Raw genomic sequence first — 17561 nt, 5'->3', positions numbered from 1 at the left:
ATATCAACAAAATCAAGGATAGCTGTAAAGGAACAAAAGCCAAACATTATCCTATCCTTAATTGCAACTCTAAATTATCTCAGAAACGAGCTATTAATCTATAAAACTATGCTCCGGCCTCTCATCTACGCATTACCCGTCTGGGCGACTGCAGGAAAAAACCGCATCACAGAATAGATGTCTTTGCAAAACGTGATTCTTCGACCGATTAGTAAGATGCCGTGGGTTGTTAGAAATAACGACATTTGCAAAGGATCAAGCTTGCTCCATTACAAGACTTCCATAAAAATTATCGGCAAAATTATTTGATAAATTGGACAAAGACAAGATCGTCATTAAAAAAATCGAATGATATGATTCAAGAGACAAGACGTCAAGAGACTTCCTCGCCTCATTCATGCTTTAATTTTTTTGTTTTACCACACCGGCATGACTGTGGACAGATTTTGTCGAAACGCACTTAAAGTAAAATTCTCCCTTTTATATATATTTTTTCTTTTCTTTCTGTCTTAAAATATTATTCATAATCCTTTTAATCAAAGTCGCCTTCATAATGCACAGTCATTTGCTATGTAATTTCAATGTCATGCCCATTCCCATATCATCTGTTATGTCCGGAGGATGAGCTCAAGAACTCCGTGATCTTTCCATGAGTCCAAAATCCATGCCAGAAATGAGACTGAAAAAAACTACTAACGATTGGCAGGAGAGATTATCTTAACTAAGTACACACTGGCCATGATGTATTTTCTGTGCATCAAGTCGTTTCTTAGACCAAAGTTCGACTTGTCACCGAAGGAGGATCTATAAATCACGTGACTATGAGCTTGTGCAGTATGGTAAGAACACAGACTCAGATGGTCAAGAAATTGGATGTTTCTTGAACTCGAAGCACTTATAAAAAATTTAGTCATTAAATCTTCTATTAGGGTCATTATGTCAAATCTTTTGTATTTTTCTTTCTCCTAATGTAAAAAGTTAACACTCTTTTAATTTATTTTTTGCATTTTTAATGTTTCACAATACGTAATGTAAAATGTAATGCTTTTTTTTCAATTCTTTTTCTGTACCAATGTGCTTTTTCTATAGAGTGTTGTTTATTGTTTTCAAAGGTTCAATGTCATCAAGTTTAGTTAGTTCCTTCGTACTAGGTGGGGCTGATCTTCGACGGCCTCATCAAGTTTCCCGCATTGTCTCTGGCTAGGTCTTGGTATCTTATATTATCCCTCAAATAGGCAAATTATAGATTCAGTCTTGAAATGTTTTGATACTATCTCGTTCTTGGATTGAGTGAGTCGCGATGCACGTTTCATTTGAAATTAAAGAGTGTTTTCTCTTTTTCTAGCTCTCTATGGCTTGATGTTCCCTAACGACCGAGAAGCAGCCTTCTCTAACCTCTACTTCTGGAGCTTCCTTGGCTTTTTCCTGAGCTACTCGTACGCCAACTACTTCACGGTCGCCGTCAAGATCAACATCCTCCTCTGCTTCCTGCTCGCCGGCATGTTGGGGTACATGATCGGCCAGATCAGGCTCAAGTGCTCCTCCAGGAAAGAGTACGTCCCCATACCGGACAGCGGAGACAGCTCCTAACGGAAGTTGCCACTCTAGAGTTCCTTCTCAGGTCTCCAATCCTTGAAAGATCGCCAGAGGAGCTAGCTCATCGCCTATCCGGACAACAGAAAAAGTTCTGAAAGGGCTTCGTGTTTAGGAAGACCTGATAAACTAATATCTGTGAAAACTGTGGCATATCATTGTGTTGTCCTGTATTTGCATAGCTTTTCTGAGCGGAAAATTCTTTTTAGCACGACTGTCTGGCAAATTTTGAAATTAGGAAAGAAACTTATATAGAAGGAACAATTATAAATAATTTAAGAAGTTTATGTTTTGTAAATGTGATGGTATGGAATGCATATTGATGTGTGATGCGACAGCAGTACTTCAATTCCTTATCCAGAGCAAAGCTTCTTAACTCCCGGTTGGAACCCCAATTGAACTTTGTAGCGCCACCTAACGTACGATTCACTAGTGTTTGTGATAATCGTTTGACTTTCCTTAAAATTGTTATGATTTCATTAATTATTCAGTTTTAATGAGTGGCTGTAATCTGGAATTTTGTAGCCAATTTTTCACTCGCATCTTGATGAATTTTAAAAATATATGATTGTTTTTTAAATTTTAATTAATTAATAAATTAGTTTAATTAAATTTTTACTGCATATGAATGATGCCTTCAGGTAATGAGTTTTTTAAAAAAATGATTACAAAATTAACCGTATTTATAATACTAATGAATAAAAACTAAAAAGTTGAAAAAAATTAAAATTAAAAAAATACTTTTTAATGTATTAATTAATTTGTGTTTCTTAAAAGAATTGTTTTTATTCAGCTTATTATTTTTTATTTATTTTTAACGAATTTCTAACATTTATTTTCTAGTTCTCTTTCAGCAACGATTTGTGTGGCAAAGATGGGGTCGTGAATTTTTTTCGTTAGAAAAAAAATGTTATTAACGGAAATTTTTTGAAGAAGGCACTGTCCAGAGGGCATGATCCTTTTTTACACCTTTAATGTATATTCCGAATATTTTATTTATTTATTTATTTGTTGTTTTCAGCTTTGCTATGGACATAATTTCTCTTGCTTTGATGGAATTTTTTTAAAAAATACGTTCTTTTCCTTTTCATTATGTTTTTTTTATTTCTCTGTTAATTTTTATATCAATTTATGAAACATTTTAAATAAATTTGGAAAATCAATTAGGAAAAGAAAAATAACTTGGGGAAATTAATAAATCTGAATTAAATTATTTATTTCATCCTGCATATAAATTTTACCTATTTAAGAGAGAAAAATCGGATAGCTTTTCTTTGTTTGCATATAGAAAAAAGGAGAGGGACCCCAACTGTGAATTGCAGGTATTCATAGAAATGCTCTGCATTATTTTTAATAAAGTTCATTTCATGTGAGTTATCATGTTCATGTATCTCTACATACCAACGAGCATATATAACTGCAGGTTGCTTTTCTTATTTAATTGTCCACGCAGTTGTCGCCGTTATGCCTCCACTTTACTCCGTCTTTTGGGGTAGAAAAAATACTTCGTTGGGATTCTTATAATACAAAAGCAGAAGATAATTTGAGAATTAATTCATTTTTTTTCAGTTTCTTGATTAATAAAAATATTAAAAGAAATTTGGAGAAAGATGTTAAACTGTATCATAATGTAGAATTTGAAGAAAGATGTTAAACTGTATCATAATGTAGAATTTGAAGAAAGATGTTAAACTGTATCATAATGTAGAATTTGTTCTTTCAAATCTAGAGATTTTCACAATGTTCACTTTATTTTTACCATATAATTAAAAGCGGTAATTAATAAATACTTTAAATAAAATTGACTCTTTATACGAAGCTTCTAAAATCACTCAATCGATTTGGGTTATATTGACCGTAATTTCGCTAAAGGACACATATAATGTTAATTTCTATGCTAAACAATTTATATCAATAGAACAGGAAATTAATAAATTCTTTGGACGGTATAGAAATTCTAATTGATGAATAGATTTTCTTCAGATTTTAAGCCAACGTATTATTAAATTTTACTTAAAAAATAATACCTAAGTAGATATTTTTTTAATAAAAATATATTCCATGAAGAATGATTATTATACATTTAATATTGCCATTTTCATTACATAAAAACTATTAAATTAAAAAATATATTCTTATTTATTTTCGAGTGGTCACTCGAATTTAATTAAATTAAATTAATATTTAATAACGTTTGCATCATCTTTTAAATATTAATTATAATAAGTGGAAATAATCAATGGATTTTAGCAAATTATGGTAAAATTTTTAATCCTTGATTTTTAAAATTATTATCTACAAACTGTGTTTCCAACAATAACAGGTCCTTCAATATTATAAAGGTAATATTCGGCAAGAAAATATTTTCTTTAGGAACAGCGTGTAGCATATCAGTTAATAATGAATAAATTGGTTGGAGATTAAGGGTTAATAAAATACAAAATAATTATCAACAGTTGTTGTGTAAGAAACGAAAAATACATTGGCAAACAATGCATACCAAAAATTAAATCCTTGTTTTAAATAGCAAAGAAAATTGTGCTTATAGTTAAAATCAGGAAATATAAAATGCGCTTGATTCAAATTTCTGCAGAAGAGTTTAAGTTGGCTCCATATCGTGGTGTTTATTTTATAAACATTTTGAATTACATGTGTTTTCAACTAACAGAACACTGAACATGAGCACGTTTGCTTTTTCTGTACTTTGTATTAAGTTTCAGTGTTCTTTAGATTATGCAAAATTAACACTTCTGCATTAAAAGATTCTCCAAATCTATTTATTATGTTCATATCATTTTGTATTTTTTATGTACTCTATCTGCTGTCTGAAGATACAAAAGATTGGTTGATTATTGTGATATTCTTTGTATTTATATTAAAATAATAAAAAATGTGTCATGTACACTGTTTGAGTGTGCAAAATGTATATGTGGTAATACTTTTACTTCTAACATCCTTTGCATTTTAAAATTTTTTGAAATTATAAAGAAGAAAATGCATATTTTGTAAAAAATTTTTCCCTACGTATTTTCTTTCGAAATATCACCTGCAAATCTCTTCTCCTTTTCCCACATGAAAGCTGCTACATATAGAATATACTCAGTTCCTTATCATATCTTAAGATATTTTTAATGTTGATCTTTCCATTTTTGGACTTTGATCATAAATTTAGTCAATATTCGGGCAAGAATCGTTGGATATTAAATTTTACACATTTTTCCATGTCAATGTCTTTGAAATTAGTGAAATTACCCACAAAACCATTTTTTAATTTTCCATATTGTAAATGAGTTGGTTTCATTCGAGGTATCCGTGTGCAGAGGAGAAACAAAACCGTGTCTTCGAGTTAAGAAAAGGGGAGTGGTAGACTGGTGGTAAAGTCTCAGCTCTGATGCCGGAGGTTTTCAAGTTCGAGACGCAATTCCATTGAAGGGCCGTCGTGCAAGCAGGCCTGGTGCACGCAAAATCCGTCAGTGCCGAAGATCCTCCCGCTGGTGCGCTATGGATGTTTGGAAATGGACTTCTATTTAATGCGTTGCTCTTGTCATCTGACTGCGGTCCAAAGATACGAGGTCCGTCCCAAAATAAACTTAATATTCCTTTAAAACGGGACGTTAATATAACTAAACTAAATCGGGGAAGTACCAAATATCCATTAACACGTGCACAGCCAATACATGTGCGATATTCGAACCATCTATCTAATTAGATGCCCCCTTCTTTGCAATCTCTTAAGCATAGTAGTAAAGGGGTGATCTGATTAGATAGGTAATTCGAATATCGCGCTTGAACCATTGCAGTATGCATGTTAATTGCATTTCAGCTCAAGGGAACTAACTGAATGAAGAAAAAAATGTGAATACACGTTCTGATAATATGAGCATTTGTTTGTTGTTAAACTTCTGAACTCTTTATTTAATGTTTAATTAAATAAAGTGCTCTGACATTTATGACCGTTTTTATCTTCTTGTTTACAAAGAATGATTTTTATAAACATCGTAAAATTAAACCTCGATATTTTGAAGGATCTTTTTTTTTCAGACCTCCCTAAATAGATAAAAAAAATGATGGAATTATGTTTGTTTGTCTTCTGTGAGTCATGGAGCATAAATTTTATGACCTAAAATCATGGAATATAAAATGTGATTTTTGAAGGAATTTGTCGAACTTTTTTTATGAAAAACATCCGTACGAAATTTGCCTGCCCATCTGAATTTATGCAAAAGTAATCATTAAAAAACACAAAATTCTAGGCAGATGAAATTTTGTATGAGTTTTATGACCAGAATTACAGATTTGTATTAAAATTATCTAAACGTTATTTGAGCTGGAAAACTCAAATGGAATATGCTCTTAGCTTCAAAATTATTCGTCTATATCGAATTTTATGTCCAGTCTTCCACTGGGGTCCTAATGCCTTTTTGATTCTTGTAACCGTGCTTCTTAACTTAAAAAAAAAGAAAGAAAAAGAAAAAAGCGAGGAGAGAAAATAATAATAATAATAATAATAAATAAATAAATGCGCCATCCTGCTTTGCACCCAAGAAAACTGAATTTTCCAAGCCGCATTAATTCGCTTGTAACACTAATTTGGCGGATGCAAGAAGTTTATTATATTTAAAAAGCGCCTTCACCCTTGATGTGTGACGTTGTGTTTTTGTTTTACGCGTGGAAATTCGAATTTTTTAGGGGAGTAATTTGTTATATGTGAAAGATTTCAGTAAATGCAGAACCGCAAGAACTCCGGATAATAGAGGTAAAGCGTTTTTCAAAAATTTTGATTAATGTTGATGTTTAGAGACTTTGAAATTTCAAGTTTGTTACGACGATGACTGCGTACGCTGCCATGTTAGCTTCCGTAAGAAATCATAAAGATCATCATGTTTTGCTTGGTGATGAAAATCGTCATCAGAATTTAGTTCTACACAAATGGTCATTTTGACCGCAAAACGAATTTCTACCGTTCATATTTTCTTTGCTTACAGTCAGGATTTTTATTCGCTCGTTGTCTTTTCCTACTTATTTATCTATACTTATAATAAAGCTGAATGTGTGTGTGTGTATTGGCGCTCTACAGGCCCGACTGTTTTACTTACAGCTTCCAAATTTGGTACATATATACCTTGGAGGTCGGGTATATGCAGGTGTGGTCCTTTTTTGAATTTTTAATTATAATTTTAATTATTAATTAAAAACTAACTTTCCCGCCAAAATTTTTTTATTTCCCCACTACCAAATGAGTAAAGCTTTATTTTTTTTCGCACTCTAATGACATTAGGTTTAACATGTTTTTGACCTATTACTTCAAACGATTCGGTTTATTTTCTTAATGTTTGATGCATTCAAAATTCAACATTCTTAATTAATAGGTGTTTCAAATCATTCTGAATTAGTTTTGAATTAAAATAAAGGAAATTATAAATTTCTAATCTGTATAGCGTTACCCCAACTGGCCTAGAAAATTCACGCATTTGCGTTACCATAACTGGCTTTGAAAGTTCATTCATGCGCATTGTGTTCTGATTGTTGACAACTATTTTCAACGGATTCGGACTTGATTTAAATTATTTTTAGGTTAGTTATGTGCTTTTGTAATAAAATTTTGTAAGAAAATTGTATTTTTGTTAGCTGTATATTTTTTTATATATGCTTATAGTGTATTTTAAGTAATTTTTTAACCTGTTTTCGACCGATTATTTTATACGATTCTGTTTATTTTCTTAGTGTTTGATGCATTTAAAATTAAACATTGCTAATGAATCGATATGTTCATGATGAATCTGAGAAAATTTTGTTGACAAATTCTTGAGATATTACATAAATTAAGAAAGCTTTCTTTAGTGACCATAAGGTATAAATGATCAGTGACTCTGTTTTCAGTAATCGTATTTAAAAAAATGCTTTGTTTCAGTAACAAATATTATATTAATTGCAGATTAATCATTTCCACTTTAATTTAAAGCATAAATTCTACGGGAGCTAACAGAAAATTAGAGAGACAAATATTACGTTATGACTGAAGGCCTTTATAATATTTATTATGTGTGAATTATATGACTGTCAAAATTTGAAGTTTTAAAATATTTCGATGAAGAAGCTATTAAAGTAGGAATTGCATAAAATATTAAATTATTAAAATTTTAACGAGCATTAAGATTGACAAGCCGGATGGTTGGCAAAGAGGGCCAGTAAATAATATGTTGAATAAAAATTATTTCTATTTGCTCTTTGTTGCCGACGTTATAAATATGTGTACTTAAGAATAATGGACTCTGATAATTTTGATAATTGAAAAAATATTGTAGACTGTGATGTGTTTCTATTCTACCTTAAATTTTTTTACTCAGCATTTGTATTAAATGTCACGGACAACTCAGAAATGAGACTAACAAACTATTACTTAAGGATTGGCACTAGATATGGAATAATTCCATCAAGGGGAGAACAATCTGTCAGCATTTCAAAATCGTTTCTATTAATCTAAACGTTTCTGTTCAGGGTGTTTTTATCTCTAACCATGTATACACTGGCCATGATGTATTTTCTGTGCATCAAAGTCGTTTCTTAGACCAAAGTTCGACTTGTCACCGAAGAAGGATCTATAAATCACGTGACTATGAGCTTGTTGACTATGGTGAGAACACAGACTCAAATGGCCAAGCAATTGATGTCTCTTGAAGTCCAAGTATTCATAAAAATTCTAGTCATTAGATCTTCTATTAGGTTCATTTTGTCTAATCTTTTGTATTAAGCTTTCTAGTAATATATAAAGTTAACACTCATTTAATGTATTTTATATTTCGTGTTTCAGACATTAATGTTTTACAAAATATGTAATGTTTTATTTTCTATTCTTTTTCTGTACCATTGTGCATTTTCACTAGAGGGTTCTTTATTGTTTACAAGGGTCCAGTGTTATCACTTGTAATTTGTTTCTTCGTGCTAGGTGGGGCTGTCTTCGGCGGCCCCATCAATTTTCCGCGTGGCATCCGACTAGGTTGGGCTATCGCACAGTATTCAGTTTATATGAAATTTATAAAATATGAGATAATAGGCAATTGTAGCATAACATTAGAATTTGAAGTGTCAAGGACATTTCTATCCGATTTAATTGAGAGAGATATAAATAAATAGAGGAAGTGATGAAAAAAAAGCTCTTATTGGTCATATACAACTCATTTAGAATTTGAACGCATCTATTTTATTGGAATGATTTATATTCATTTTTCTCAATAGTCATTTTGATTCACTCACGTTTTCGACATTTTTTTCAATCATGATATCACAAAGAAACATTGTGGAACAAAATCGATCTAAAAATATTTTTACAATTGTTACAGAATTTTGAAATTTTTTTTCGAGTGTTGGGGAATTTGCACGAAATTGATTCTGGGATCAGATCTAAAATCGTACTTTTCTCGATGCTCATTTAGTAAACTTCAGCGATCGAATGCTGATTTTTTTTTATAGTAAACAATTTCTTTTCTGAATTAGAAAGTGAAGAAAATTCATTAATAAACATGAGAATCCAGAAATGTTGGTGCTCTACTAAAATTAAAAGTAAAGGGGTGAAGTTCAGAAGTGAAAAAGGGTACTAGGAAAAAATTTTAAGTTCTATGCAGCTGACTAGAAAAATTGATTGCAAATTCATTTTTTACAAAACTGAAACAACTCGAATAAATAAAATCCGAGTAAAAAAATTATGTAGGCTGCCAAACACCTTTCAAAATGTTGATGAAGGAAAAAAGTGACGTAATGAAAGGACTAACTATGAATTCTCAAAAATCATTTCACACAGCATGGAGTGAATTTGAATGCTAAATCAATCAAGAAAAGCATTCAAGATACCAAACACCATTTTACAAAAGGAAATTACTCCTCTTGTTTCATTAATTTCATTTATTAGTACAAGAATATAAAAATATTTACAAAACGTTTTTTGTCGATTTTTTCAATAACATTTTAATAACTAGAAGGATATAAGAAATACGGAAATTTTCAATAACTTCAGTGCATTATTACATCGATTGTGTAAAAAACATTTTAATAACAAATTATACAGTATAAAATATAGAAATTTGTTAATAAGGCAATTATATAACACATTCTATACTAGTTGTTGTTATTCCAGTGACATAAATGATATATAAAAATCAAATTATATATACATAAGGATGAAATAAATACAAAAGTTCTTAATACGAGGAATTTGTAGTAACTTTTTTGTTACTTATTACTAACTTTAAAGAGGCATTTTGAATCATTTCCAATAAAACCTGCAAAAGAAAAAAAAAATACATTCTGTGATTTAGTCTGCTATAAATCATACAATTATCATTTAATTTCTAAATCACGTTTGTCGAAAGATATAGATTATTTATTTATTTACCTGTGATTATATGACTTGATTATAAAAAAAATTATAATGAAACTTGCTACTAAGGGTCATTTCATTATGTGACATCAGAGAAAGATACTCAGTAATGCTGTTTCCTCCATTGCTTTTATTCGGAATTAATCTTAAAACAGAATGTCCTTCAATTATTCTTCAATATTTTAATAATTAATTTTACTACATTTTAATTTGCAGAAGAGAATGCTTTAGCAAAGAAATATTAAGCAATAAAAATTTCTAATAATATAACTTTAATTAAAAAAATTAAATTTTTGGAATATCTTTCCAACGTTTTTTGTACAAAGATCTATTAAATTCTTATTGAATGAATTTGATCAAAAAATTTTAAAACACACTTTTATTAATGTACCGATAAATAGCAAATATATGTAAATGGAATCTTGAAGTATTTTCCTTTTTCAAATTCATTGTCAGGTGGCGCCACGGAATAGAAACTAAATTTGATCAAATGAATTGACTAACTGATAATTAGTTCCGAAAATATGAAAACAGTACGTTGTAATCGAGAACAAGTGCACAAAATTTGAATTTTCGGAAACATTAAGAAGTGGGTGAAATGACCATTCCAAAATTTTATTTTTTTAAGCATTAAATTCGTCAAGTTAAATAAAAGCTGGCAAAATCAGTTTCAAGTAATTCATTTGCTATTTGGCAGTCAGTTGATATTGCTAAAAAAGAATTTATGCACATGTAAAGAAGTCTTTTGATTCAACTTTCGATATTGCCAGTTATAAGTTAATTTAGACGTTATGAGAAACGCTAAGGCGTGTATCTCAATGCCATTACAATGTCTTCAATATGACCCTAAAATATTTCAAAATAATTTATTTGTTTCACCAGTATCTGTATTAAACTTAATCTGTTTCTAGTGCAGACAAGAGTTATGCTTCATTTCAGAAATTGCGTAATGTCATGCTGTCAAAAGCGTAGCAACACTCATAATGTCATTCAACGCGAATACTTGTAGCTCTCTCCGTACCTTGTTACTGATACAACACAGGGAAACCAGAAAGTGAAACTCGATATATCTTGGCGTAGAATTTGGCGACATTGCTTTTCATGCCGATAAATGGCAGCCTTAGGGGGTATCAAATCCAATGTGTTTACAAGTGACTTGGGAAAAGAGAGAAAGACTTGCACACGAAAGCAAGTGTATTAACTGGTGCTCTGTCTAACAACTGTCTTATATTCTATTCTTTCTTGGAAGTACAGGGCTGTATTTTACTGTATCCTGACTGAAGAAGATAGTTTTCAGTAAGATAATATTTATACCAAAGTAAAAAAGGCCTGAATAAAGGAGGTACAGCTTTTAATCCAGATACTTCATTGTTGAAAGAATTTTTAAGCTTCACCAATGAATAATTTGTGATTTTTTAATATCCATTTGACTCTAAGCGCAGTCTTTTTTCCGGTATTGCAACTATATCAGAAAAATAATAATATCAAAATAATTTAATTATGAAATAATTGAAGTATTTTCTAATAAAATAAATACCAATTTGGAGACTTGGATTTGTATAAAAATGTGCATGGTTAAACGTACTTAATCTAAGGATCAGAGACTTTTAAATATCACGAAGCATTAACTTCAATCAAATAAAATTCATTTTCCAACTTGATGTAACAAGTCCATTTTTGAAAAAAAAAAATGGAAATAATGGTAGATATAGATAAAACTTGTTATGATTTTTTTATGTGTAAACAATTTAAAGTAAAAAAAAAATTAATTCTAAATCAATTTAATTCTAAAATGAATTGCATTTCTTTTATTTTCTGCTTGCAGAATAAAATCGCTGCAAATCATAAGAAAAGTACGGCGAGGTGTTAGATAACGAACACATTCACTTTTTGTCAGATGACGTCACACAAATTGGCAGTTCAACAGTTCGACTGCAATGTCTGCAATTGAAATAGCAAAGAAAAATGGAAAATAATTATACATTATTAATTATAATAATGTTTTCTGTTCTGAAAACAATGAGCAGGGAGAACCACTGAACGAAACTGGATTGAACTTAACTACGAAATTTCATGCATAATATTTTACGTATAATATATTTTATTTCTTAATCTTCTTTCATCTCGAGATACTCTACTATCAGTCTTGCCCCTAGATACTCTCACAAAATACAAACAAAAAGAAAAATGTATTCATGAATCTTTTTTTTATCAGCGTCTCTACAAGTGATAATGGGCAGTATATTATTCCAGGTAGTCGTCGGAGAGTATTGTTGCATTTATTTCAGATTTAGTGTTAGCGGGAAATTGTAAAAGTGGAGCACTAGCTTTTCGTCTTTTTTTGTGCAAGTCCTTGAACGATAGTTCCACTTCAAAACTTTTACGCCTTTTTATTTTCATTCTCTTTTGAATTGTTCTGCTTGAATGCATGACGACTGTATTTTTAAAAAAGCTAAACGAAATATCTGAGTGATGGAAATGTTGAGACATGATGATACGTCTTATAATTTGTCGTCAAAAAATTGCACATCTATCTATCGATTACGTCATAGTTCATCGCATTCAGACTCATTCTCAAACATCTGGTGAAATGCTATTGCAAAAATACATGCGGCAATTCGATGATTTGACAATTAAAAACTGTTTCTGGAGGATATGTTTCTTGCGCCATCACTCTTCATTCGATTTCGCTTTTGAACTTTTATTATAATGGATCCTGTGATCTCACGAGAACGGCAATTAGCCGATGTCGTCGGTGGATGCGATTCTGTTGAAGCTCTTGAATCTAACAAGGGTTCGTCATGTTGTGCAACAACAGGATCGGAACCTATGGACCGAGACAGGATTTTAAAAAACCTTTTTGTCCTCAGTGTCTGCTATTCCCTATTCTATACGGGATTTTGGGCACTCACCAATTTTCAAAGCACCATGAATGCCGTGGCTGGAATGGGACCAGATTCACAAGCTGTCATTTATGGGTTTTTAATGGCATCCTCACTTTTCCTCCCTGAAATGGTGATCGACAGATAGCTGGCTGCCTCTGCTGTGTTCGATTTAGCAAGTGGACCCTTTAATGCTGCTCTGACTGTCTAGATTAATGAGATTGCTTTACGTTTCGAAAGAACAGTGACTTGAAAAGTTGAGTTCATCATGTCATGCTTTTTCGGTTTTTGCACCTTCTTCATGGAAAATACTCAAGTCTGGGGCAACACTGTGTCGTCTTTGGTGTTGAAGCCAGAAACGAAAATTCCAAGAAATATTTCCCATTCTGTGAAATGTGGTGCTAATTTTGAAGCGGAATCAAACTTAACGAATGCGAACCTTATTCCTCCCACGGATGAAGAACGTTTCATGCTGATCGGAATCTTTGTGGGAATGGGATTTTTGGCGGTGATTTTGTTCATGCTCTTTTTGGATCCCTTAAACAACGACGTCAAAAGAGACGGATGCAAAGCCATTGCGGCTCTATTTGTCGTTTCTCTGAAGCATTACAAGACTCCGCACCAGCTTTAGCTAATACCAATCACTGTACACTTTGGAATAGAGAGGGCACTTTATTCGAATGAATTTACAGAGGTAAGATATTGTTTTGATTGCTTATAAGCTGGCTGCTTTTAACATGATGTTGTTTAAAACAGGATGGACGCTAACTGTATGTTGGCGATGTGTCATGCATGAGACAAAAATTTGTTCTAAAGGTTCGAAAGGTCAGTCCGTTTGATTTACTTTGGTGTATAATTACTCCTTGAGTAATATGTACTCATTAAAAAAAGGTTTTTAATTAGATTTCTTTTATTAAAAACTAACCGCATTTGGCGACCAGCCGGTTCGCCAATCCTAATGCTCGTGAAAATTTTAATAATAAAATATTTTATGTAACTTCTATTTTAATAGCTTCTTCGTCAAAATATTTTAAAGCCTCAAATTTTGATAATCATATAATTCATTCATAATATTTATATAGGCCTTCAGCCATAACATAATATGTATCTCTCTAATTTTCTGTTAGTTCCCGTAGAATTTATGCTTTAAATTAAAGTAGGAATGGTTAAATTGCAATTAATATAAGAACATTTTTTATTGCAACGAAGCGTTTTTTTAATATGAGTACTGAAAACAGAGTTGCCTTACAGAGTTGTCTAAACAGAGTTATTTAAACCTTATAGGCACTAAAGAATATCTTTCTTAATTTATGTAATATCTCAAGAAGTTTTCTACAAAATTTTCCAAAATTCATCATGAACAGATCAATTAATTAACAATTTTTAGTTTTAAATGCATCAAACTCTAAGAAAATAAACAGAGTCGTTTGAAATAATCGGTCGGAAACACGTTAAGCCTTCAAAACCAAGTCCGTATCCATTGAAAATAAGAGTTGTCAACAATCAGAACACCATGTGCATGCGTGAATTTTCAACGCCAATTATGATAATACAAATGCGTGAATTTTCTACGCCAGTTGGGGTAACTCTACGCAGATTAGAAATTTTTGATTTCCTTTATTCTGCTTTATTTCAATTCAAAAGTACTTCAGAATGCATCTGAAACATCGATTAATTAACAATGTATTATTTTAAATGCATCAAACACTAAGAAAATAAACAGAATCGTCTGAAATAATCGGCCGAAAATATGTTAAACCTATCCTCGTTAGCGTGGGGAATAAAACTGAAGCCTTACTCTTTTGGCGGTGGGGAAATAATAAGAATTTTTGGCGGGAAAGTTAGTTTTTAATTAAAAATTCAAAAAAAGAGACCCCAGATGCACATTCCCGACCTCCAAGGTAAGCATGTGTCAAATTTGGTATCTACAGGTCGAACGATCTGGCCTGTAGAGCGCCAACACACACACACACACGTTGAGCTTTATATAAGTACTAACCGCCTTTGGCGACCAGCGGGTTCGCCAATCTTAATGCACGTTAAAATTTTAATAATTAAATATTTTATGGAATTCCCATTTTAATTGCTTCTTCATTAAAATATTTTAAAACATCAAATTTTAATAGTCATTTAATTTACTCATAATGTTATAAAGGTCTTCAGCCATAGCGTAATATGTATTTCTCTAATTTTCTGTTAGCTTCCTTAGAATTAAGTTTTAAATTAAAGTGGAAATGATTGAATTGCAATAAATATAATATTTTTTTTTTTTTTTTTACTGAAATGAAGCATTTTTTTAAAAATATCAGTACTGAAAACAAAGTCGCTGAGTATTTAAACCTTATGGGCACTAAAGAATATTTTTCTTAATTTATATAATATCTCAAGAAGTTTTCAACAAAAGTTTCTCAGATTCATCATAAATAGATCAATTAATTAATAATGTTTAGTTTTAAATGCATCAAACACTAAGAAAATAAACAGAATACTTTGAAATAATCGGTCGGAAGCATGTTAAGCCTTCAAAACCAAATCCGTATCCGTTGAAAATAAAGTTGTCAACAGTTAAAAGACAATGCGCATGTGTGAATTTTCAAAGCTAATTATGGTAACGCAAATGCGTGAATTTTCTACTCCAGTTGGGGTAACGCTATGCAGATTAGAAATTTTTAATTTCCTTTATTCTGTTTTATTTTAATTCAAAAGTAATTCAGAATGAATCTGGAAGATCGATTAATTAACAATTAATCGATAATCAATCGATCAATTAATTAATTAATTTTAAATGCATCAAACATTAAAAAAATAAACAGAATCCTTCGAAATAATCTGCCGAAAATTTCTTAAGCCTATCCTCTTTAGCGTGGGAAAAAAACTGAAGCCTTACTCATTTGGCGGTGGGGAAATGAAGATTTTCTTGGCGGGAAAGTTAGCTTTTAATTAACAGTTAAAATTCTAATTAAAAATTCAAAAAAGGGACCCCAGGTGCACATTCCCGACCTCCAAAGTATGCATGTGCCAAATTTGGTAGCTGTAGGTCGAACGGTCTGACCTGTAGAGCGCCAACACACACACACGCGTACACACATTGAGCTTTATATAAGTATAGATAGATTAATCGCTGGTGGGACATAAGAGTTTAGGTTCAGGAAGGGCAATTGGAAATGGTGACAATACGCTCCTATAACCGGTCATATATTCCTATACAATAATTGTTTGTTATAGTGAGCTCCACCATCCCTCAAAGTACATTTTATGATGCTATTTTAATTCGATATGAACATATGTTTTGGATTTAAAACAAGATAATTTCATATTATCTCCCATTTTTGCGTATATCAAAGTCCATTGTCTCCTTAATGTTTTCCGGTTAGCGACTAAATATTTCTTCATTATTACTTAATGTATTAATGTATATGCATTAAATTCCGCACACCTGGTAGTGAGTTTCACACACAAAAAATCCTTTCAAAATTTTATAATTTTTTATTATGAATTATAAGTCGTGCTGATGTATCGTCAAAATGTAAAAATAATGAGAAGAAATTTCCCACTTTTTATTGCTCTTATGAATATGCATGCATTTTTTTCTTTATTAAATTTATTTTGTCAGTTTAACGAGCTTTTAATTCATAGTATAACATTCTTGATTTATAATTGCTCTTTGAAGAACAAGCTTGCACAAGAAAGCTTTTTTCTCTCTCTGAAGCCGTAATGCGTGTCGTTATGTTCAAACCAACGACTTTTGAGTTGAATGTAGACAATAATCAGATGTGTATTAGAGGCCACCTGTTAATTCCTTGTCATCGCTTGATCGGAAATTTCCCATTCAGGATCAAATCGTTCAAAAGGCAAAATAGGCAACTTCATAGGAGTCCTTAAATTTGGAGGGGGGGAGGGGCGAATTCTCAAGATTTTTTTTTTTATTTTCATATATTTATTTGCTCTATTTCTGGTGTAATTTAATTCCGTGCCTTCATGCCATTTACAAGAACCATGTACTCGAAATAATTCAATTACCGCTTAAATTTCTGAGCATTATAATTTCAAATTCACTCGCTGATTGGTGTGATTGAATATTTTTTCCCCTCAGTTTGTTGACTAGCTAACAAATCACAATTCTGACTGACTTTTTATGTAAAGTATGATTTTAAAAATTTGGTAGTTTTTCTTTAGCAGTTTGTTTAAAACACATTTTAAATTATTTTTTCTATGCTTGAGGTACTGCAACCAGTTCTCTTGAATATCACACATTATAAAATTTTGTACTGTTTTAGTTGGCCATAATATTTATTACGTTAAAAACTGTTTAGATCAGATCAAAATGAGAGATTAAATTAAAATCAATGAAATATATCTGATTTTGGAAGTTGGAGAAGGGAAAAGAAGACCTCCAAAAATTACATTGAAAATAGGCCTTTAGAGAGTTTATTCCAGTTCTGTTAACAGTTGAATGAATTTTAAAAATAAATTGTTGAGTGAGAATCTGAAATTAGCTGAAATCTCTTTTAATTCCATTTTTCTGGAAAACTTTTATTTAGCTACATTTGGTTCTTGTTTAAAAAAAAAAGGAATTAAACACTGATTTTTCATTCATAACCAGAGTTTCGAAATTTGGCACACTTGTTCCCTCTTCAAAGACGACACGCTATTTCAATACTCTCAGAACTTAATTTCAGTTCATTATTTAATATAATAACATTTTGATTGCA

General features: G+C 31.2%; 1 protein-coding gene across 5 annotated transcripts in view; it reads left to right on the top strand.

The window, feature by feature from the left end:
- Positions 1-7209, top strand: part of LOC129968465 (protein unc-93 homolog A-like) — an 82197-nt gene extending 74988 nt beyond the window's left edge. For all 5 annotated transcript variants that reach the window (XM_056082365.1, XM_056082369.1, XM_056082368.1 and 2 more), the window contains exon 3: positions 1346-7209. In XM_056082365.1, coding sequence (XP_055938340.1) covers positions 1346-1590 — 245 coding nt within the window. In that variant the 3' untranslated portion in view covers positions 1591-7209. The remainder of the gene's footprint in view (positions 1-1345) is intronic.
- Positions 7210-17561: the final 10352 nt, after the last annotated feature.

This window comes from Argiope bruennichi, chromosome 5 (genome assembly GCF_947563725.1).
Source record: "Argiope bruennichi chromosome 5, qqArgBrue1.1, whole genome shotgun sequence".
Taxonomy (NCBI): Eukaryota; Metazoa; Arthropoda; class Arachnida; order Araneae; family Araneidae; genus Argiope; species Argiope bruennichi.
This window is presented reverse-complemented; position numbering and strand designations above follow the sequence as displayed.